Source organism: Scardinius erythrophthalmus, assembly GCF_964197995.2.
Source record: "Scardinius erythrophthalmus genome assembly, chromosome: 2".
In the NCBI taxonomy this organism is placed as follows: domain Eukaryota; kingdom Metazoa; phylum Chordata; class Actinopteri; order Cypriniformes; family Leuciscidae; genus Scardinius; species Scardinius erythrophthalmus.
Genome location: NC_138222.1, coordinates 2,161,178 through 2,186,045, shown reverse-complemented (window position 1 = coordinate 2,186,045; position 24,868 = coordinate 2,161,178). Strand labels below are relative to the sequence as shown.

Below are 24,868 nucleotides of genomic sequence, written 5' to 3'. Positions count from 1 at the left end.
CCAGAATGTTTTGTGTAGGCAAATAATGTATAAAAGTGTAAAAGATTTACTTCTGCCCCACTTTGTTACCATTAGTACAACAACTGTTAAAAAGTACTTTTAAACTTTTTCTGGTTGTGTTACTTGTTGTGTTCCCAAACACTTGTTTCACCAGGTTTCTGAAAAACATGCGAGTCCAGAAACTGCCCTTGAGGTTATTTAAAATGCTAACAGATACAGCTTTCGATATCATAGACCCTCTTGGATCCAGTCAGGTCATAAAAATACTGTCCTAAATTGTGAAATGCTGATATACTGTAGTCTCCATTCACTGAAAAATATTGGTATTTAAAATTTTTGAGTTTAAAAATTGTATTTATTTATTTTCTTGCAAAATTATATCTCTAATGCCCCTCCTTTAGGCGACCCCACCCCCACCCCCCTAAAAACATAATAAATGTGCAGGGATTGGTGCAACTCAAGAAATTAAACAGCTGTGCAATCTTAAAAAGAACAAGGAATTATTACCTAAAGGACCTTTTTAAGGCATTTAGCTTCGAATTGAGACAATGAAGATTGTGCGATTGGGAGTTCTTATTTTCCACTGTAAGGTAGGATTTTATTCAGGGCACTTTCCAAAAACTTTGGATCTCTTTAGTGTTTGATTGTACTCATCATGTTCAGAGAATTGTTTTATTTTTTGAGAATCTGATTTTATTTGACATTTTAAGTTTTAAAGTTTTTTAAGAGGTTTAATGAAGTTGAGAGCTAGTAGTTGAATGCATTTTGTGCCAAAGCAATGATAAATGATCTGCAGTTTAGCTCACATGGACTGCTGTTGTGCTGGAAGTGATTACATAATCAAAATACATTTTGTGTGGATTTGCGGAGGAGTCTTCATGTTCTCCAGGCTTTGAGTCGGAGTTGCTGGTTTTTAAAGTGCACAGAGATGACCTTCACCAAGGAAAAATACTAGGAAGAGGTAAGCTGATCTCTTTATACAAAACACTGAAGCATCTGAAAATAATAAAATATTTTTAGTATTTGGCTAAAAAATCTCTCTTTACGAAATGCAATCTTTTTAACCATGGTTAAACTGAGGACTATAAAAAAAAATTGTAGCTCACAAATACTGTAAGTGTTGATTAATGATGTATGCTACATTATCAATGTCTCGTCAGTAGCTGATGCTATGAAAACAGCCTGCATGTGCGACGATTGTCTGATGTCTGTATAGAATCACACCAATTCAGTGGCTGATGCTGCTAACACCACTCTCCGAGGGTCATCACCCGTGCCTCAACAGGACATATTTTGTGTAAAGGCAGAGAGTATTATTGTGGTGTGTGTAAAGGCAGAGAGTATTATTGTGGTGTGTATAAAGGCAGGGCTCTGCCCATATTTTGTTAGAATTTCCAGCAACAAAGTGTTCTCATAGTGTTCTCATAGTTTTCTCATTTTCTCAGTTTTTTTCATAAAGTGTGTCTCTGTGTCTTTGTGAGGACACACATGAAAAAAGTGTAATTGTGCTCAAGAATCTGTAATGCTTGTGAGCCGATCCCTCTTCAGCTCTCATCAGCACCCATGAGGGGAGCAGAGAAGCAGTGAAGTAGTCCTGACTCCCCCAAGAAGTGCTGGGGTCACCGGCCTCACTCGATTAAGCATTTGCACCCTCTAAAGTGCACAGATCTGAGGCTGATAACTCAGCCTGATCTCACACACGAAACGTACATATTTAGACGTAAATAAAAACGATCCAATTCGTATATATATTTACGTATTATAGTGACTTTTACGTATCATATGGACGTTATTTCAGGTTCGATACGTATCTATATGTACGTATTACAACTTAAAATACGTATAGATTCAACGTATATCCATAAATGCATGACAGCCTTGACATTGTTAATACGTAGTATTTAATACGTAATTTTCAAAGATAGAAAACGTACATTTTATAGATAAATGGAAGATCCCTTAACCCCACTCCCAAACCTAAACATTACCCATTTAAAAAGGACAAAATGTACAGAGATGTGTGGGAAATGGCAATTTTATTAACAATATAGCATTAAAAGATTTTTTAGCAGCTAATCCTACTCTAACCCCTAAACCTACCCATAACAATTTCTTAAAAACTACATAGGCTACAATTATGAAGAAAAATTACAACATACGTGTAATCACAATAATTTATTTATTGCGAACATGTCAAAACCGGTACCAAAAGTCGTTCACATGACGATGTGTTGCAGTCACAGTCCTCTCTTTCAGTATAATAGTTTTGAATGAGGTAGAATTTAAGTTATTAATCCAAGAAAATGTTAATCCGGCTTCGCTTGGCAAGCGCGCGCGCTTCTCCATTTCAAATGTATAGTTTACCGACTGAAATATGGCATGTCGCAATCTGTGGCGAGAGCCTACTGAGCGTTTGATATCACTGCCGTAAAACATGTCGTAACGCTTCTTGAGGGCGCAATTTTTCAATAGGGTCTGGCTGCAGACTTACGGGGCGAGTGGAGCTCCACTCAATAGCGGAAATACGTCACCTCCACTGCGCCGGAGCGCATATACGTCACCTCCACTGCGCCGAGCGGATATATAAACGATTATTATAAATGTATAAATGACCTAATCTTCACGCAAAATATCGAAGCGGTGTCTTATGTCTTTTTAAAATATAATATTATATATTTAATATTATTTAATAATACTAGTAAAAATAATTTCAGACATGTAACGTACAAATCAACCAATGTAAAAGAATGAAGAATAATTTCCACACATTAAGTTAATTGTTTTTATGTAAAAAAAACAACAAAAATCTTAAATTATTTCGACAACACAACTGCAAGGGACCATACTGTAAAATTGTTAAAATTTAAAATATGAAATAATTAATCAGAATTTTGTATTTACAGCAAAATAACATACAAATCAACCACAGTAAAATAATGAAGAATAATTTCCAGTTAATTTAATTGTTTTTTTTTAAAGAAAAGGTAAAAAATATATATATTGACAACACACTTGAACTACAAAAAAGTGACAAATTGTTACATCAGACACATTGCACACACACACACTCAGACACATTGCGCACACACGCACGCACACACACACGCACACACACACACACACACACACTTCACTCTTCAAGACCTCCATCGGCCAAAAAACAATCCCAGCTACAGTAGCCAGGTTTGTCATCTGAGGAGTAGAACCCCACAAGCACTCCCCGTTGTCCATTTCCCTGGTAGCCAGACCCACAGTCTTTGTAAAGCTGGCTGCATTGTAGACGGCTGCATCTAGAGATGGTGTACGGCTTTCTGTAGCTTTGCCGGTGTCTCTTTGAAAGTCTTTCCCAATTCACTACACCTGTTCAATATCAAAATGACAATGACAGTCACACAATTCAGACAATAAATGAACAAATCTTTAACTGTAAAAAGTTTCAAGTTAGGGAAATGGAAGAGAGTGAGATTAACCTAGCCTAATTGTTTAGACAAAAAACAAGATGGGGCAACCACACTTTTATTAAACTCACTATCAAGCCATCTGAAGTGTGCCTCCTGCTGAAAATGCTCCTGGCTGACAATGTTGTTAAATGTCTGGCATGCCAGAGCCAGCCTCAGGATTGCAGAGCAGCCGTCTTCTAGAACTACGAAGACAAGGATCCTCTGAAGAATGTCATCAGGCAACTGTAGATTTGAAACATGATTTAATATGGAGTCATTGCAAGCCATTTCATCAACATTAAAGTGAATATGAACACATGCCTGCAAAATGTCAGTGGCCACTGCACCATCCTGTGAAACCCTTTTGATCTTTGCTGGGAGTGTAGGTACCTTCAAAAAGTAAAACATAGAAAAACAGATCATTTAAGAAACAGCTGCACATTTATACATGCTACTTTCATTACTTTTTAATGAAATATTACCAAAGTGCTGTGTCTCCTTTTCCTAGGGACACGAAAGACAGGCAGCAGACTCCCATCCCCCATCTTCTTGCCTTCCTCTGTAAAATGTGCAAATCTTCGACCATGTCTGTAATTGACATTGACCAAATGTTCATCATGCTTTCCCACTTTGACAGTAGTATATATTAATGTACTACTTTTCATTTCACAAACCATAACCCTCAATTTCAAGGTTCTCCAGCAAAACCTTGCACCACCAACTCCTCAGATATGGCATGTCAGACTGAAGATAAGAACAGTTGTAATGTAATTCACCACAATTAACATTAAACATCTTTGTCAACACCAAGACTGCACTTACGTTGGTGAAATCAAATGCTGCCTCCATAGTTATGTACCAGGTATACTGTAAAGGCAGAAAGGCTGTTATGCTGGCATGCCATTTGTATGAGCATAAATTAACCAAGATGAATAAAAATGGACAATGGATGTTGTGTGGACATCACTAAACATCCTGAAAATAAGCTTGGCAACTCACCATAACCATAAATAATCCACAGTCAATCCCAAAATGTTGTAGGGGTAGCCCCTGTTTGAAGAAAGAACACCCATTATGAATAATTTACAATGACTATCAACCTTATACAATGTTCTTGTGCATTTTCATTGCAAATGATTGCAAATGATTATTACCTCAACATCCAGGCCTGACTGTTCTTCCCATGGCCCGGGCATGAGCTTTTGTGCAACATCCCTGATAAAAATCAAGACAGTGTTACGAAGAATACTTACAATTTAAATACACACAGTACAATTCAGCTGGGGAACACAAACCGTTTCAGAAATGCAGAATAAAATTAAGAAATTGGTTGAACATGAAATGCCAACAATGCTTACATCCTCTGAACGTGAGGTACTATAACTATGAAGTTTGTGCAAGCAGCCTTGACAAGTCAAAGGAACGCGACTGCCGAGAGTACATGTATATAAACGTGGGCAAGTCAGAAGAACACGACTGCCAAAATTGTAGTTGCATTAATGTGGGCAACGTCAGGGGAACGTGACTGCCGAAATATATCATTGTGTTGTAACCTCAATATGTCTCGGTAGGGCTTGTAGCCAAAGCCTTGTTCCCACTGTGCAAACAGCGAATCGAGGAACAGTATTCCTCTTTTGAGTGGCATCATCACCTATGAGAATTTTCTTGGCAATGAGTAAACCTTTCATGTGTAATATCCCAATAAGCGTTGTAAAAAGAAATCTTCATATGCTTCTTTTCCACATCAACAGTATAGCTTGACAAACTTTCTTTGAAAGCATGCAATACTTACACATAGCAAAAAATGGCCTTGTGTCCACAGCGGGAATATAAGTGCATCTTTCTCGGTGGAGTTGACCTTAAAAGAAAGCAAGTTATGCTGTTAATTCAAATCAGTTTAATTATTGCTGTTAACCCTCTACAATGCGATCAAATCACTCGCATATGCGAATTAATTTCACTCTGGGCGACTATTAGAAAATTCAAATTTTTAATCACTAGCCAATGACGATTCTATTGCCAAGGTGTGCGTAGAGGGTTGACTGTACAAATGGGTAGGTACTTACAGGAAGACTGCCTAGAGGGTCACAACTCAAGGGTGGGAGCCATGTTGGGGGGATGTGGAGGTCCATAATAAAGACATTTTTCCCCTACAGAAAGACAACTGACTTTGTTGTACTGCACAGAGCTCACATAGGTCCCTCTAAAATATACGTTTATACATGTGTATACGTACCTGTAACTCGACTATCTCCTTAACAAGCCTCAGACAAGCATTTCCCACCTGTTCATATGATTTAATGTTTTTTACTGTATTTACAATACAATAATTAAAACATATTGAGTACTTTAACATTCCAACAAAGTCTTTCACTCACTACTGAGTCCATTTCCCTGTTTAGACCTAAAGTTAACAGGTTCTCCCTGGTCAAACATGTAGGGCCATCCTTAACCAGAATTTCATTGGCAGGCCTACCCTCATCCAGAACATAGCTGACCTACAAGTAAGACAAATTAAAAGTAGCATTACATAATAATAATAATAATAATAATAATAATAATATCAACAAAATCCTTTAATTACTTCAATGGAAGAAGAAGAAATTAAATTCTGTCAAATAAGCTATGCATTTATGTACCAGCTGTTCCTGGAGGGGATGATCTCCTCCAGCTGCCCACATTGTTCTGCAGGGCCTGAGGTTGCTGATGGCAGTAAGTGTTGCACAATGCTGCCCACAATGTTGCGAAGGGCCAACATCTTCAAGAAAAATGAAACAGTTAGTCTTATTAGTGCTAATATACATTAATCTCACTGCATTTGATCTGAAAGTAGCATTCACCTATCCCCAAAATTACACTCTTCCCAGTTAGTAGGCATTAGTTATTTCAGCTCATATTCATAGTGCTCACTTTGTGTTGGTGCTTCATCAGTGGGTGGTTGTGCAGCTATGCTTTCAGTTGACCTCGGCTCGGCTGGAGTGAGTTGAGATCCTTAAGGTTTTGAGTATAGCAACATTTGATGTTATGAACCAATTAAATGACTAGAATATGCATTTCAGTGAAGTTTTTAACTTTTAGACAAAACAAACAATTACGTCACATGGGTCAAGATTAATTACATGACTGACTTTGTATGATGATTAATGTTAAAGCAATTTACTTGTTGCTGAAGATGCCTGAGCCACCACAGTTGTGCTTCGTCGTTTTGATGCATCACCTATGACAGCTTGTCCCAAAGTAGACAAGGTGATGGTGTTTAGAAGTTCAAGCCGACATCCAGAATTTAACTGCCTCTCCAGAAGTGCTCTATTTGTGGAGGTGTTATGACGATGGATAACACTTCTCATAAGAAATGCATGGGTTGATGGAGTCATGTTATTGAAGAAGTAGTTGCTTTTACGCATTTTGGCAAAGAACTGCTCAGCAACTTGGCTATTCAACCACCCTTTCAGCTCAGGGACAAGTTGGATCCTGCGTAGTATGTCCTTTGGATCTGTGGCATTCTGCTCATGGAAGCGGTCATATAAGACATAGTGCTCAGATGATCCAGTGACCGGATGAGCATTATCCTCCCCACAGTGCACACTTTCATGTAGCCATGGCAGTGGTACCAGCAATTTTCCATCCCTGGCAGCCTTCACATTCTCTTCTGTGGGCTCAGACAGTCTGCCCTCAAAAGGCTGGAAAGGCAGTGAATGAGGAACCCGCAAATTGGTGTGTGTCGCCAAACCTCTTGCGAAATCATAAACACAGACATTTGGAAAGTGCTTCCAGGAGAGTAACAGGTCTGCAAAGTCCCTGGGACTTTCAGCGCGTAGATTAAATTTGATGCTGTATACAATGCCATGTGGGCAAAGTATTACAGACCATCCACCTAAAATTAAAGATTGAAAAGATTGTGAAGTGTGTAACTTACAACAACTTAATACCATAGTTTACAGAGCGACACAAACTTACCAGATGCACCCCATATGCTTTGGAAGACCTTGTCATATGTTTGTCTGCTCTTCATGTTCTCCTTCAGTCTTGTTATGAGATCAAGGCGGGAGCCCTTGGTGTCGATGTTGCAGGCTTTGCACAATTTTCTCACAACTCCAACCTGATAATATTTATGACAAACTGTAAACAGAACATTTACTGGACACTTTCTTACCCTTCAAACCCAGAGAGCTTCATCACATGGCAACATCACCTTTTGTTTTGCCAACTCATCAATCAGATGGTCCTCAGTAACACTGCTCAGCTGTGCTTCAGTTGAAGAGGGACATGTTCTCACTTTTTTGAACTCTGTGTTAAGAACAGTGCCACTTCGACGCGTTTCACTCCCAATCCAGGGTGCCCAGTGTTCGTAGCTTGGACTGACAGTGAAAGGGTTGTTTGCACTGCCTACAAAATGTGATGCATTATTTTTAATCCACATTGTGTTTACACAATGAATCTGATGAAATTTAGTAATCACCATAACTCACTTTGGAAAAAACCACGACTTATCGTCGCAAGATGAACAGAATTCCAAAAACTCTCAATGTCATGTTCACCGTTGAAGTCATCAGGGGGTGCTTTGAGGTCACTGACTGTAATGAATCACACCATTAGGCAAAAGCAACACTTCTGCACTGTAAACACACAAAATAATCACAATATCACTTACCTGCCAGCTTGAAAACCCCTTTCCTGTGTAAATCCATGACTACCACAGGGGGGTAAAATCCACAGTTGACACAGGAGTAAGTGTAGTCTGTGTCGCACAAAGCCTCAAAGTGGCAATAGGCGTGAAATATGACAGTCCTGGGTGGAAACTTCTCTCCTCTTAACCCCTCCAATGAATCCACAACTCTTGACACAGACACATGGTTCTAAAGTGTGGAGCAAACACAAATACGTCTGAGATAGACAGAGACAAATGTTCTTGTTGCTTAAGGATAGAAACTTCAAAATAAAAATAAATAAAAACGGTGTAATGTTCCATGTACATATAGCCCATAGCCAAGTAATCTTAAGGAGAAAAGATTAATACTCACAGTAACATTTTCTCTGAGAAACACACAAAGCTCAAGGGTGAGAAAAATATGGTTATCAAAGTTGTGAAGACCATCTTTCCACTCCTGGTACCTATACACCATGTTGCACTGTGGACATATCCTATGGTATGTTGAAATGTCTGTGAAACACAAATCACATTGATGTCAACCCATCACATCACATCACTGATCACAATTGCTCTTTACATTAGCTATGCTTCTTTGACTTACTTTCTATCAAGCCCATCATGCTGACAATCCTAGCTTTTTTGGTAACGAGTACAGCCTCTGCAAGTGCAGGATGTCCAAGGCATAACTGGCACGCTGTCTCAAGAGGAAAGAACTGCTTTGGGTATTCAATCTTCATTCTCGGTGTTGTAACTTCTTTTGGCAGTGTTTCTGGGATTTTTTTTTCTTTGAAAATGTACTGCACACTTCTCTTGATACCAGTGTTGTCCAGGAGACTGCAACCCTCTGAGCTCGGTGTTGTGGGCACCTCTGACTTGAAGAGGTCTCTTTGGGTTTGAAAAAGATGCCACTTTGAGATGTTTATGTGTGGACAAGATGTCCGTGGCTTCGTGCAGGGACAATGCCAGGTGTTCCTTTGAGTGTTGTAGGTGACCATTGTCCTCCCAAGTCGGCTAAAACTATGAATGTCTGGCTCATGGATCGACAGGCATATTTGTGATGGAGAACCACCAAAGTCCACAGGCACACAAAGAGGAACATGCGCTGCACAAGCAGCCTTTTGCCTCTTCACACATTTAGCAGCTTTTGCCTCTCCAAAAAATTTTGCTGCAATCATATCCCTCAGGACGTCTTCTCCGAGAAATGTCTCTGCAGCGATCTCGCTACAGTAGTCTACAGAGCGAATGTGAGAGCACAAACTGTAGCTTAATCCACTCCGCTGAGCCAAAAACTGATACTGCACACATTCCTCTAGCTCACATCTAACTTGATGTATTGTTCCCCATGTTTTTCTCTGGACATGGACTGGCACAGAAAACCCATGTCCAGTTTTTTGCACAGAAAATATGCCATTTGTCTCATCGACAGTAACACTCCGCAGATGACAGGCCTGAGTGATGTCGTGAGACAAATCAGCATGTCTCCTCAAGAGGTGTGTGTTATAATTCTTCTTGAGGAGACTAAGATTGCAATGAGGACACCTGACAGACTTCCCATAAACCTCTGCTGCACCCTGCACCGGTTGCCGTGCATACAAGTGGTCTTGTGATGGCCCAGGCTCGGCTGATGGAGTGGCACGTTGCAGGTAAGGCTCGGCTGATAGAGTAGCTCGAGGCAGGTAAGGCTCGGCTGATGGAGTGTCACGTTGCAGGTAAGGCTCGGCTGATGGAGTGTCACGATGCAGGTAAGGCTCGGCTGATAGAGTAGCTCGAGGCAGGTAAGGCTCGGCTGATGGAGTGTCACGTTGCAGGTAAGGCTCGGCTGATGGAGTGTCACGATGCAGGTAAGGCTCGGCTGATGGAGTGTCACGATGCAGGTAAGGCTCGGCTGATGGAGTGTCACGATGCAGGTAAGGCTCGGCTGATGGAGTGGCACGAGGCAGGTAAGGCTCGGCTGATGGAGTGGCACGTTGCAGGTAAGGCTCGGCTGATGGAGTGTCACGATGCAGGTAAGGCTCGGCTGATGGAGTGTCACGATGCAGGTAAGGCTCGGCTGATGGAGTGGCACGAGGCAGGTAAGGCTCGGCTGATGGAGTGTCACGATGCAGGTAAGGCTCGGCTGATGGAGTGGCACGAGGCAGGTAAGGCTCGGCTGATGGAGTGGCACGTTGCAGGTAAGGCTCGGCTGATGGAGTGTCACGATGCAGGTAAGGCTCGGCTGATGGAGTGTCACGATGCAGGTAAGGCTCGGCTGATGGAGTGTCACGATGCAGGTAAGGCTCGGCTGATGGAGTGGCACGAGGCAGGTAAGGCTCGGCTGATGGAGTGGCACGTTGCAGGTAAGGCTCGGCTGATGGAGTGTCACGATGCAGGTAAGGCTCGGCTGATGGAGTGTCACGATGCAGGTAAGGCTCGGCTGATGGAGTGTCACGATGCAGGTAAGGCTCGGCTGATGGAGTGGCACGATGCAGGTAAGGCTCGGCTGATGGAGTGTCACGATGCAGGTAAGGCTCGGCTGATGGAGTGTCACGATGCAGGTAAGGCTCGGCTGATGGAGTGTCACGATGCAGGTAAGGCTCGGCTGATGGAGTGGCACGAGGCAGGTAAGGCTCGGCTGATGGAGTGGCACGTTGCAGGTAAGGCTCGGCTGATGGAGTGTCACGATGCAGGTAAGGCTCGGCTGATGGAGTGTCACGATGCAGGTAAGGCTCGGCTGATGGAGTGTCACGATGCAGGTAAGGCTCGGCTGATGGAGTGTCACGATGCAGGTAAGGCTCGGCTGATGGAGTGTCACGATGCAGGTAAGGCTCGGCTGATGGAGTGTCACGAGGCAGGTAAGGCTCGGCTGATGGAGTGGCACGTTGCAGGTAAGGCTCGGCTGATTGAGTGGCACGAGGCAGGTAAGGCTCGGCTGATTGAGTGGCACGAGGCAGGTAAGGCTCGGCTGATGGAGTGGCACGAGGCAGGTCAGGCTGCATAGACTGTGAGGTCAGCTGATTATAACATAAGACCAAATGTCTTTCCATGTCCACTCTTCGTATAACTGTCCGTGAACAGTGGGGGCAGTGGTAATGCCCCACAGCACGGCATGGTAATCTGCATCTGTTTGAAATTTGCCCTGAAACAAAAAAGTAAAACAACAGAATAATAGAACAAAAAAATAGGACAAAAAAAACGTGTAAAAAGCCTTCGACTTTTAGGGTGGCAACATACCTTTAAAATGTAAAGATTGCTGCATCCTTCATGCTAATCCTAGCTCTGAAAGTGAGTGAGAAAACGTGAATGAAAACAGTCAAAAAACAGAAAAAAACTCAATCTGTCCCCTCAGTTTATAAACTGTACTCACAAATTCTTAAACCTGTTCCCTCAGTTTAACAAATCGTGCCCACGGATTAATAAACCGTACCGTACCCACGAGTTCCTAATCCGCGCTCAAAGATTTGTAAACCGTGTAACGTTAGCAGCTACCGTACAAAGTTAGTTAACTGTCACCGTACCACAGGTGGGATGTCTGCCCATATATATTTAGAACAATAATATCTTAGTAAAAACCTAAAGTAATATTGACAAACTATCATTTGGAAGTTTACAATCTCTAGTTTTCATATTTGGTGGCTGTTTTTTAAAATAAATTACAGAGGAGCAGTAATTTATCAATTTGCAACAAGAATATTTCATATCCATTAGGTGTGTTTAGGCCTTTATTTTGAAATAGAAATAAACATGAAAAATCATGAAAGATTGGTAGAAACCTCAGTTTGTTTTCATGCCAAGAGTTCAAAAGATAACACCAATTAAATTTTATGAGAAAAAAAGGTCTGAAAATGTTAAGAATATAAAGAAAAATATTATGGATTCTCGATTTGTGATGTGACACGCAGCGGCAGCGAGCTATAACGCACATATGTGCTCTTTTTATGTTTATTAGAGGTTGAAATCAGATCAAATACTGCCAAAACACCCATACTATTTCTGAATAGGATGTATACTTCATAAATTGTATGAAATTATGGAAATACATGGTTCAGATCACTCAAAACATATATGAAAATGGAGACGCCCTTATATGGTCAGTAAGGAAGCTGGCTGTCCATCTAGTGAAAAAGTTTGGTACTGCGCTCAAATAAAATCTTACTGAAAGCTCATTTTTTGAGATATCAACATAAAATTTGGAACACATTTGTTTAGATTGTTGGCTTTAATTTTCTAGCAGTTTTAGAGTAAAATATATTTTGTAATATATATATATATATTATATAATATATAAATAATTATATTTTTAAATTCTATATTTTCATAAACTCAACTCAACTTAAATAACTTTTTTTCTGTTTCACTTTCATAGTTTATTTCACTTTACAATAATCTGGCAAATGTCTTCTTAAAAACAAGACCAACCATATGTCTATATTCCAAAGCATTCTTGAATTACAACCATTTAAGTTTGTATAGGGTTTTTTTTCTATGCGAAAAAAATGGGGTTAATTGTTTTAACTGAAAATGCATAACGTTAGATTCCTCAAATTCTCTTCACATTTACACTTCTCAATACCCGTGAATCAACAATCAGCACTAAATAAACAGAATAAATACAAACATTCATACAACACACCAACACTAAAAAATGTTATCTAACGTAATAACTTGTGGTCTCCCGCCATTACTGCTCTAAATGGAGATTTGCGTTCGTGCATCTCTTAACTAAAGAACTTTAAAACATTTAAATTAACAAGCAATCGATATAATACTCACACCTGCACACTCTACAAACATTATACAACATTATATTTTAAAAAATCATTAGAATTAATACCTGAATAGAAAGGGAGAAAATCGCTTATATTTCCCCACAGCGAAGTATGTGGAATGTAAAAACCCCGCGAATTTTCCAAGTGGAGGTGACGTATTTCCTGTCTGTGAGTGGAGCTCCACTCGCCCACAGTCTGCAGCCAGACCCTTCTCCAATTTTTGAATTTGAATTCATCACGAACGCGGATTTTGTCGGTTACGGACTGCGCTGCTGATAGCCTGTGAAATGGAGATGAAGATCACTCACTGGATAAAGGGCTGAATTTGGATCTCTTTCTTGCAAATGTATGGATTCTAAAGATTTGGATTATCAAGCTAATAAAATTTATGTCTTTTGTGAATTTATGTTGGGTTTTGGTGTATTATTGTTCTATTGGAGAAAACGCATTTTGTGTCTCACTGTAAATAAACTAAATATTACAAAATGGTTGAACGATTAAATAAGGTATTTTTAAGGTTTTAAAGTGTATTCTTGTGTAACTGCATGTAATCCTCCGAAACGAGTTTGCAGCAGAAGGCACGAACAGAGCGAATGGTTTTAGCCTATTTCTTGAGTAAACTGCATTTAATAATAATAAATGCGACTGAAAACGTAATTGATAAGACATTTGAATGCAAAAGAGTCAAAACATTAATGCCACGATTTTAATATGCATAAATAAGAATACGTACAAATATGTACGTCGGTAGAGTTGTTCATACGTAAATAATTGACTTTTTTTGCAGTTTATACGTAAATATTTTACGTTTTAGAGCTGTAAATACGTCAGTATTATACGTTTCTGTGTGTATAAAACGTAAGTAAATGTACGTATGGTAGAATTACACTTTACGTAAAAATACACACGTATTCTCATGAGATCACGTTGTGTGTTATACTTTCCATGTGTGCGAGTGCAGGAGGGTCCGTGTGATGTAAAAATCTTCTCTCAAGGTAAGGGCTAAGACATTTGGCAGAGGTGGATATCGCTTTGAGCGAGACAGCCCAGTGCGCCCCTTGTCCACTCTGCCTCTTCCATTGCCTCTGGGGATAGATGCTTTGGCTCATGCGTGGCCAATGGACAATTTTTCTGTCAGTTCTTTTGAAAGTGCTTTTCAGTTTGTGCAATTTGAAGGGTAATGGAAACACGGCCACAACACTAGGAGATTGTAGAAGTTGTAGTCCAGAGACATTGACTGTGACACAATGTTTTTATAGGGATGGGCTCTCTCTCCGGCTTCTCTCAAGGAAAGACCATATTATAAATTATAATTTATTGTATGGTCAATTAGGGTGGCTCTGATTTAATAAACCCGTCTGTTCCCTATCCTTCTACCTCTCCTCCCTCGTCTTACACCTTGCTCCTCCCTTCCCCTCTGTCCATGTCTTATTATATTTGCTTATCTTGCTCTTTCCAGTAATACCATTGCCTTCCACTCTGAACACAGACATGTGTAAAATCGATTGAGAATTTTTAAAAATAATTATAAGTAAATAATACATGAAAAGATTAGCATGTAGCCTTAAAACTCAGGTTTACATATGACAAGATGTTTTAATGAGCCAACTGAATCTCTTTTTCTGACAGTCATTTTTAATGCATGCGATGGAAGAACAAGAACACTCTTCCAGTCCTCTGACAAGCGGTTTGATGTGGACACGGATGGGACTGTAACCCTGAAGAGACAAGTGACTCTTCATGAAGGCCACAAGGAGTTTTCTGTGGACGCTTGGGACTCCAGTGGCAAGAAGCACACGGTATCTGTCAGAGTTGAGCGTGTCCATCATCATCATGAGGACCATCACATGGACACGGTCATGAACATCTCCTCTCCACAGGTACAAACTAGTTCCTTCCAGAAACTGCTGTCAGTACAGTACAAGCCTGACCTCTATTGGACACTTCAGTTTTTATGTGTGGTTTATCGTTCTGTAAATGCACAATTCAATTTCTCTACATGTTTAGGACTAATTATTAGAGGTCTGTGTTAAATTGATGATGTTTCCAATCCCTGCTGATGAATGTAGTTTGTCTCAGCTCTCTCTGATCAGTCTCAAATACAAAATTCAGATGTTTTATTTATGCAGAGCTAAAGCCTAAAACCTAAGATTACCTAAACTTTACACTGTTTTATATTGTACTCCATTTATTATAAGGAAATAATGTTCAGTGAAGAGGTCTCGAATAACCCTAAATTGGTTTATTGAAAAGGGACCCAACAATTTTACCCTCCTCATATATTAATACTGTAACAGGCTGATTTGAATACAGTCAGTAGCTGTAGTAAACATTATTCATTATTTTACATGTAAACAAAAATGTTTTGTTGCTCACTTTCTTTTACTAACATTTTCAGATGGAATCTCCCGCTGATGATCTGGTTCTGATGTTTCCAAAGTTGTCTTCGGGTCTGAAGAGAGCAAAGAGAGAATGGGTTATTCCTCCATTAAATATACTTGAGGATAGCAAAGGTCCTTTCCCAGTGAAACTGCACCAGGTGAGAGAAAGACATGAAGGGAAAGTTCAAAATTAGATGGACGAGAAAGAGTTGTGTCTGTTATCTACATATTTTGTTATTGTTTCTTATTAACATGTTCTGTTATTGTATCTTGTTTTTTTTTCCTGTATTTAGATAAAGTCGGGCTATTCTAAGGAAGCTACGATGCAATACAAGATCACAGGTGAAGGAGCGGATCTGGACCCTAGGGGGACTTTTTATGTAGAAAGATTATCAGGGAATCTGTTTGTGACTCGACCACTCGACAGAGAACAAAAAGCTTCATACAGAGTAAGTTTATATTCTCTAACTTTTAAAATCAACTTTTAGTTCTTGGTGTATTTTAGCGTTGGATTTTCTGATCATTCTTAATTCTATGAAACCTGTCATCAGTTAATCAGATAAAATGTTTTCTTTTCATGTGTTTGCTGATAGCATGAATTTTTTTGCATTTGCAATTTTTTTTTTTGTATATCTATTAAAAATTAAGTCAGTTTTCTTCAACTACACTTGCATATTGACTTCTCAAAGCTAACAGACAATGGACTAAAATATATCACTCTTAATTTATTTGTGTTTTCAAACAACCTCAGATATTTGTCTCTTAACATGCCTGTATCTCTTCTCCTGTCTTTAGCTTGAAGCTCGTGCGACTGGAGTTGATGTGGATATTTCAGAAGCGCCATTGGAAATTATTGTATATGTGCTGGACAAAAATGATAATAAGCCTGTTTTTACACAAAATCCATTCAATGGAAATGTTCCTGAAGCTGCTGATATAGGTATATAATGTTTTTTAGCAGTTTTTTTCTTTTTCAAATGCCTCTTCAGTTTCACCGAATCAGTCTTTCTTCTTCTCTCACTGAAGGTCATGAGTTTATGACAGTCACAGCCACTGATCCAGATGATATTGTGGATACTGACAATGGTGTTATCAGTTACTCAATCGTCAAGCAAGATCCAGAATTGCCAAAACCAAACCTGTTTACAATCAACTCTGTTACTGGAGGAATTCGTGTGAATGCTTTAGGCTTGGACAAAGAGGTGAGAAATGATGACTGGATCTCACATTGATGAATGATTTAATGTAAACAAACTCTCCTGAAAACATCTTTCTTTTCAGAAATGGTCCAGATATACTGTGTTAATTACGGCTACTGACGATGCTGGAAGAGGTTTTGCAACCACTGGCACAGCTGTTATTACCGTGACTGACAGCAATGATAACGCACCTCAGTTTGAGCAAACCATGGTAATATATATTAATACATTCAGAATATTATAATATAGGTGTTACAACTTTATTTATTTATTTACAATTTAGCAATAATGAGTTGCCTTTGCCTTTTGCTCAGTTGGGGATATTTTGGGGATATTTAATTTTAATTTTATCAATCAATAAATTCCACTAGAAACAAACCTTGTTGTATTATTTTAATTTAATACTGTGAAGCTGCTTTGATACAATCTGGTATTGTGAAAAAGCGCTATACAAATATACTTGACTTGACAACTTTATTTTTACTTATATACACTACACATCTCTTTGTTTTAGCACACTGTATCTGTCCCAGAGAATAAAGTAGGGGCTGAAGTGGCCAGACTTACAGTTACTGATGGAGATGAACCTGGATCTCCTGCCTGGTCAACCAAATATAAGATTATTGATGGTGACAAGAGTGGGTTTTTCAATGTCAGTACTGGACCCAGCCAGCTAGAGGGCATCATCACCACTGTAAAGGTACTGTGTGTTGCTCATGTGTTTCCACAGGCAATTGGTTATCATGCTCCTTTAGTAAAATACGCTTTCTTTTCCATTCAGCCCCTGGACTTTGAGAAGAACAAGCAATTCATTCTGTCTGTGATTGTTGAGAACGATGATCCATTTGTCGGTTATTTGGCCACTTCCACTGCCACAGTCACTGTGAATGTAGAAGATGTTGATGAGCCTCCACAGTTTAATCCAAAGGAGAAGGTTATCTACAAACCTGAAGATTCACCAGTTGGTAGTGAATTAGTTGCTTATAAAGCCACTGATCCAGACATTGGAAAACCACAGAAGATAAAGTAAGATTTCATTATTCCATTTGAAAATTCTGACTGATTTCTTTACAGATTTCTAGATCTTAAACAGAATGTTATTATATATTTATATAATTACATTTGAATTATTTAATGATATAATTATTATTATTTTTTGCCTCACTAGGCAGATGTCAAATCTCTCATACGCAGAATTCAAATCATAGCATGCCTGTATATCCTTTGACCTTCAAATGTTTTTAAACCACCAGGCAAGACTTAAGTTGTTCTTGCTGAACATTTCTAGTTTTAACCTGTATGTTTGGTTCCTTCCAGGTATAAAATTGGCACTGATCCTGCCGGCTAAAGTCAAGAGCCTTATGGATAGAGAATCTCCCTTAGTCAAAGATGGCAAATACAGAGCTATCATTTTGGCAGTGGATGATGGTAATTTGTGTTTCATTTTTTAAGAGGAGAATTATTGCTGGCCTTTTTCTGATGTCTGTGCTTGTGTGCAGGTGAAGCTCCAGCAACTGGCACAGGAACCCTGGTAATTGAATTGGAGGAGTCAAGCAATACATTCTGTCTGCAATGATTCATCTATCAATAATTGTCCCCCTGTAGTGAAAATCCAGCTTTTAATGTTGTTTATGTGTCTATGTGGTGTTTTTAATATGCTTTAAGACAAACCATGTGTAAATTCATAAGTTGAAACCATTGCTGAGTATTTCCTCCTTAAAACTGCAGTGAACCAAAGACAGTCTCAAAAACACGCTTTGAAATCGCTGGTGTTTCTGACGTCACAAACTACCTTGTAACCAATCAGATCAACATGCGGGCAGGCTTTAGCATATCATTACAATGACGTGAAGCAGAGCAGTCTCAAGAGAAGCCAGGTTACACTGGCATATTTTTCTGTTGATATGAAATCAGGTACTTTAAGCAATATAGCAGGTGAATTATATATATAAGATGTATATTACGATGTTATGATGAACTATATGCCTTTGTTCAAAGCATTTCTAAGGATGCTGATTTTTAAAAGACAGCTGACTGACTCTGAGATGACGAACGGTAACATGGTTTGTGTAACATTAGCAACACATTATTAGCTTTTTGATAGCATAGAGTAAAGCAAAAGGCTAATCATATTAATTACCGTTATGTGTACGACGTTGTGAGCGATACCATTGTGCAGCATTTACCTCAGTAAGTTAGCCGAGTGAATCTGTGAGCTGGCGTGAGTGGAGGCGGGGCTAATTAGCATATTCATAGAACCGCATATGCTAAATGAGGCAAGGGTGTAGAGTTACATTCAAGCTATTTTAAGGTATTAAGAACTTTTTTTCACAGAAAAAAACTTTGAAATATGTCATTTTGGTAATCAAAGATGAGTTTTAAGGGATAATATAATTGACTTCAGGGGGACTTTAATTGCATTAACGGTATTAGATGATTAGATTAGAATAGATTATGTTTTCAATTAAACATTTGCAATTGGTTTGTAAATTATGTTTTCATGCATGTTTGGCCTGAGGTTTTGTTGCATTTACAGTGTTTTGACCAGCATGTGGTTTCAAACCCTTCGAAACAGTGAATCATTTTGCGACTGATTTGTGTCTATTTATTCGAAGATTTGAAATACTTTGTTAACACATGTCACTGCTATTCCTTCTTTGACTTATTATAGGGTACTTCCTTAGGGTAAAACTACATTTTGCCCTCTAGGGGTTAGGATGAAAAGCATAACAGTTGGTTAAACTGTTACAAGCTTAAAGGAGAACTTGGTAACTTTTTTAACTTAATAAAACTGTCTAGAAATCATTTGGATGGTTAAACAACCTGTTCTGGTGATATTGGTGACTTTCCCCGCTCCCCCCAGCGTTCCCAGGCGGAAAACCAACCTTGCAACTTGGCCACTACCGTCCCGGCAAGATAGAAATTGGAAGTCTCGTGAGAAGCGAGAACTAGAACGAGAACGAGCGCGAAACACAAATTGCTTTACGGCAATTCGACATAAACACACACACGCATGTATGATGCATTACCAGATTACCCACCTCTCCACGCGATACAGTTGGCTTGCTCCGATCAAAACAAACGCACATGAGCAGCGGTAGAGAGGGGGAGGAGGCCGCCGCAAGTGAGTTTTTTACGACTGTGTTGTGAAATATACGCCCCCCCACAGCTGTAGGGGAGCTCGTGGGGAAAACATGCGACAACTAAAGGGAAAATCAGCGAAGAAGTGACTAGAGTTCGCTAGAGTTACCGAGTTCTCCTTTAAACAATGTCTGATCCCGTCTAGCTCAGCGAACCGAGATTACGTTAGTAACCAAAAAGTTCCCTTTCGATAACTGTTCACTCACATTGCGTCGACATTTGATGCTATGGGAATCGCAATCCAATAGCGCCATGTTATAAGTGTGGGACTGGTCAAGCCCAAAAGACTCTACAAGTTAACAATGTATCACAAATCCTTCAGATTGTTCAGATGACAAACTCCTGATTTATATAATTTTCTTATTTATAATTTTTTTCAACAATCCTCCTGGAGTATTGGACCAAAAACCATTACAACAGTTCCCCTTTTTTGCATTAAATCTGCTGATTTCACAAAAGTGTTGACTTCCTCTTTTAGGAGCCAGACACTTCCACTGTCCACATCTTTCAAGAAGCAGCTTAAGAAACCTCTTCCGCACTTAAGCAACCACAACATTAAACCAAGGCACTCATGCACTTAAACTTCTCTTTACTGCATTCCTAATCTAGTTGTCAGATTAACCTGGAATTGTATGATATATATATATATATATATATATATATATATATATATATATATATATATATATATATATATATATATATATTGTTGGCTCCTTGACGAATTCCTCTCTTGTAAGTCACTTTCAATAAAAGCATCTGCTAAATGCATAAATATCAATGTAGTAACGGTGTATTAAACTTTTCCAATTAAAATACAGTGAGTATTATGTTTTCTTTTCTTTTTATGATTAAATCAAGTCCCATTTACCAACATTCTAGGATTATTGTAAAATGTCTATTATACTGTATGTCTGTTCAAATAAAAATTGTTTAACAAAATTCACAAGTTATCTTAGTTAACACAAACCAAACCTCTTAATCTTTGCAATGGATCAGTGTCCCAGGGATTATGAGACGCATGTTTTAGACATCTTAAAACTCAGGTCATAAAACAAAGCTATATCTTTAAGCGTATGCAATTACTATTGTACTGTTTATTAATATATCTATTTAGCACTCATACGGCATCCTTTCCTCGTTTATATCTCAAATCAAATCAAATCAAATCAAAGTTTATTGATAAAGCATCTTAAAAACACAGTGTGTACCAAAGTGCTGTACAATTTCAAACGGATTAGATAAAACACAGTAAGATACAAGGAAAGAAATAATACAATATAAAAATTAAAAAAATACAACAAATATAATCATCAAATCAAAGCCTAACAGTCCATACAAACAGTGCCGGTCGAGCCTTTTGGGGGCCCTAAGCAGAATTTGATTTGGGGGCCCCCTCCCATCATGCGGAGTTACCTGTGCTTGACGATTATTGACACAAATGTCACGCTATAATGTAACATTATAAATTAAAACAATGAGGTTATGTATTAATACAAAATAAATACTTAATAAAAAATAGATACTTAAAAAGTTAACTTTTTCTTTACTCTTTTACTAACTCTTTGAAACTTCTGAAAACAAACTCACAAAACATTAAATAAATTATTTGCAAAATATCCTCCAACGTTTTGCAACACTTTGCAGTTTGAATGATGTCTTGTATGAACATGACGGAGTATGTTTTTATGTTTCCACTATTCGATCGCGCCCGCGCCTCACACATATACACACACACACACACACACAACATATTCCAGCAGTGTAATCTTGACATGTTCATTATAGCCATAATAAAATATAATAATAAAATAGTCAACCTAACATATAAAAATTACACTGCTCTGTTTAAATAGTCAGTAGTACACTTCGTACATTCAGCGTAAGCACCGCTCCACTGTGATGTTTCCAAGCATATTTTTGCGCATGTGAAGAGGATGATTTTTTTCCGTCGAAATTGGAACACGAGTGAAATACAAAGCCTATAATAAAGAATAGTTTAGCATCCAAATACATCGCAAATGTTGAAACATTTTGATTCTAATAAGAGAGATACGTGAGCCCAACGCCGCTTACTTTCACTTTCGCTTTAAATTATTTCGTTTTGGCTTGTTTATAGTTATTTTTTATTCTTTTTCTGTTCTGAATATTATTACATTTAAAGGATAAATCATTGATTTAAATGTCAATCATCAATCATTGATCAAATCAAATTTTAGTGAAATGACTTAACATTACCGTGACTTTGCGCACGAATTGTCTATGCACGCGAGGTTATGCGCATGACTCAAACTCAAAGGCCTCATCAAACAAATATGTCTTAAGACATTTTTTAAACATGTTTACAGAGGTAGAGGATCTGTAAGTATAAGGACTAACCATCTGATTTTAAGTTATAATGCAAAAAGTGAATTTGCTGCTAGAAGTAAAAAATAAACTAAATTAAATCAGAGATGTGAAGAAAAACAAAAGGATTCAAATACAGCATTTTACATGGATCAGTTTGGATTTTTATGCTCAAAGTTTCGAACCTTGTAAAATCTGTACCAAAAAAACTGTAACAAACACATAAACGCATATGTAACAAGAATCAATCAGAAATGCTGCAATTAGTTTTTTTCCTTGTCTTTGCAAACAGTTGTCACAATTCGTAGCAAGAATACACACGAAGACGATGATTCAGGTACAAACAGTGTTAAAAATATCTCCAAAGTTATCTCAAACAGAAGGCAGGCAGGCAAACAAACGAGAACGGACAACTGGAAAACACAGAAACTTAAATACACAGGCAGACGAGGTGATTAATGACAACAGCTGAGCGTGATGGCAAATCACATTAGTGACCAAGACAACAAAGCAAGCGGGAAAATGAAAACAGGAACTGATGAATGCAAACGTCTAGGTCACTAATGTAACCCCCGTTCCCTGAAGTAAGACACTGACGTATTGGGGTCTCACCTGGGAGCCCAATCACCTTCAAGTGGTAACAAAACGAGCCAATGAACATTGGCCAGTGAGATTTGCATGCCTCGTCACACCTACCCGAACATACGGGTATAAATAGGACTGGCATTGCTCACTTCATTCATGTTTTGGTGAGGAGCCAAAACAAGAGCCCGGCCATTCAGCGGTGGTTCAGGGTTGTGGAAGGAGGATGTAACGTACCCGTTCCCTCCTTCAGGGAACAGGGGTTACATTAGTAGCCTAGATGTTCTCATTCAGTCAGTCAAAGCCACTGGAAAGCCCCAAAGCCACTGAACTGTGTTATGAGTGTGAGATTCAGATGCTGGCAAGCTGGCGCGTACCGAGTTAGCAAACTGCTTTCACAATGCCGTAACCTACCCAGCGCCCCATGTAAGCCAGAGTGATCCTCCACGCCAGGAGGGATGGAAGGACAGGGTTTACTCTGGGGATGGTCAAAGCTGCTGTTCCTACCCCAGGGAAGAGTGCTTCAGAACTCAATTCCCATTGTTTTTCAGCCATGACCAAAACTCTGGGGAAGCGTGCCCAATCCCAAAGGAGGGGAACGCTACGGACACCACGCCTTGCCTGAAGGGAGGTAACGTGTGGAATTACACATATGGACTGACCCGTGGGACAGTGCTACATATGGAAGGTCTCTGTGGTAGATCCTACCTAGCCAGAGAGGAGCTTCTACGGCGCAGACACAGGGCAGAACAGAACCGCCCAGGGAAAGACACGGGTTTATCAACAGGGAAACCGCAATGTTGACAATACAGATATGGGATTACTGAGGGGGAATCACATCATATGGACATCTAGTCCGGCTGACCAGCCAGACATGATTGGCGAAGGATACTGGAGGAACTCAATCAGGGTTCGCCAAGAGGGGAACTCACCTGAAGAGCAAGTAGGCGATTGTAACCCCTGTTATGCCAGTCTTATGCGAGCCAGTCTTCCCGTACATTACCTGTCCGTACTCAACACACGGGAAGAGACCGGCTCCACTCTGAGATTGCAGAATCTTGTGAATGTGTTGGGTGCTGGCCAACTCACAGCTATGCAGATGTCTGCCAGAAATGCTCCGCACGCCAACGCCTAAACCCTGAGTGGAGTGAGCCCTAACCCCGAGGGGGCACGGCTCGCCTTGGGACTGGTAAGCCAAGGCCATGGCATCCACTATCCAGTGCGCCAACCTCTGGGGACAGCCTTTCCCTTCTGCTGACCACCAAAGCAGACAAAGAGCTGCTCTGAGCTTCTGAAGCTCTGTGTACGGTCCACAAGAGACAGACCACAGGGTAAACACCCTCTGCTGACCTCACTAACACCTCTTGTGTGCGTGAGACATCATTTGCAATTTGTGAACACAGAGCTGGATCAAGTGCAAGAGATAAGCATGAGGTTTTGAAAGAGTGACTAGAGAGATCAGTTTGGTTTTGTGTGCTAAGAGAAAATGGTTCTTTGAAAAATAGTACCAAGGAGTGAAAAAGTGGAAGTAGAAGAAGACAAGACTAAAACAGGACAGTTTGAGTAGGCTTTCAGCTGAAATTGCAAAGTGTTTGGAATGATTGTTCATTTTATTGTAAATATTTTACTGCTACGGTTTTCTATGTATTTCAAGATCATACTGCAGAAATGCACAAAATGTGCTGTCATTCTGTTTTGAATTTATTTTATCAGTTTGGAAAGTAGTGTATTAACATTTGACAAATGTGCTGCACATATATAGGGATTTTTAGGGTTTATGGATTTTAGAAGATGCTGTCATTAAATTAAATGAAAAATTATTCACTGTTTAGTCCTCACAGACTTCTGTTTCGCTGACTGAGAGAAGAGTTTTGACAGTGGCTTCAGTTTTGACCGATGCGTGTTAGCAATGGAGAGAAAAAAAAAGAAGAAGCTCGAGAATAACAGTTTGGGCTAAGATTCAAGATGGTAATGCAGACTGTATAAAGATTTTATAAAAGATTACCATAATCAATGATACTTGTTGGCAATTTAAACAAAAGTTTAGTCACCTTTATTTGTATAGCACTTTATACAATACAGACCGTTTCAAAGCAGCTTTACAGTGATAACAGGAAAATGAAAAAAAGAGAGTAAATGTTGTTTTACCAGAATCTTTTGCAGGAGCAGCGCACGCTATAGTGCTTTCACACATCCTCCGTTTGCAGTGCGTGTAACTGATCCACGGCTGTACCACAAACACATACTCACTATTTGTATTTCAAATCCAGAAGTTATCAGCAACTTTTATTTAAAAAAATGTTTTGTCAGCATTGCGATTCTCTTTGTACACATATACACCCTTTAATAAACGTATTCACGTTTAAACACAATTTAAACTACG

General features: G+C 39.3%; 1 protein-coding gene and 1 long non-coding RNA gene across 2 annotated transcripts; one reads left to right on the top strand and one right to left on the bottom strand.

Moving 5' to 3' along the window:
- Nucleotides 1-861: 861 nt before the first annotated feature.
- Nucleotides 862-23,620, top strand: LOC308686003 (cadherin-1-like; the record flags this gene model as incomplete). Its single annotated transcript, XM_081358208.1, has 12 exons — nucleotides 862-961; nucleotides 14,466-14,716; nucleotides 15,235-15,375; nucleotides 15,511-15,666; nucleotides 16,013-16,157; nucleotides 16,244-16,419; nucleotides 16,499-16,627; nucleotides 16,931-17,116; nucleotides 17,198-17,442; nucleotides 17,705-17,844; nucleotides 17,916-17,947; nucleotides 23,198-23,620. Coding segments are annotated over 12 exons (2,124 nt in total), but the record flags the coding sequence as incomplete, so codon positions are not given.
- LOC308686799 lies at nucleotides 4,263-4,645 on the bottom strand. Its single transcript, XR_014029634.1, has 3 exons — nucleotides 4,595-4,645; nucleotides 4,440-4,490; nucleotides 4,263-4,307 (listed from the first exon to the last, which is right to left on the bottom strand). It is a non-coding gene; the product is annotated as an uncharacterized lncRNA (long non-coding RNA).
- Nucleotides 23,621-24,868: the final 1,248 nt, after the last annotated feature.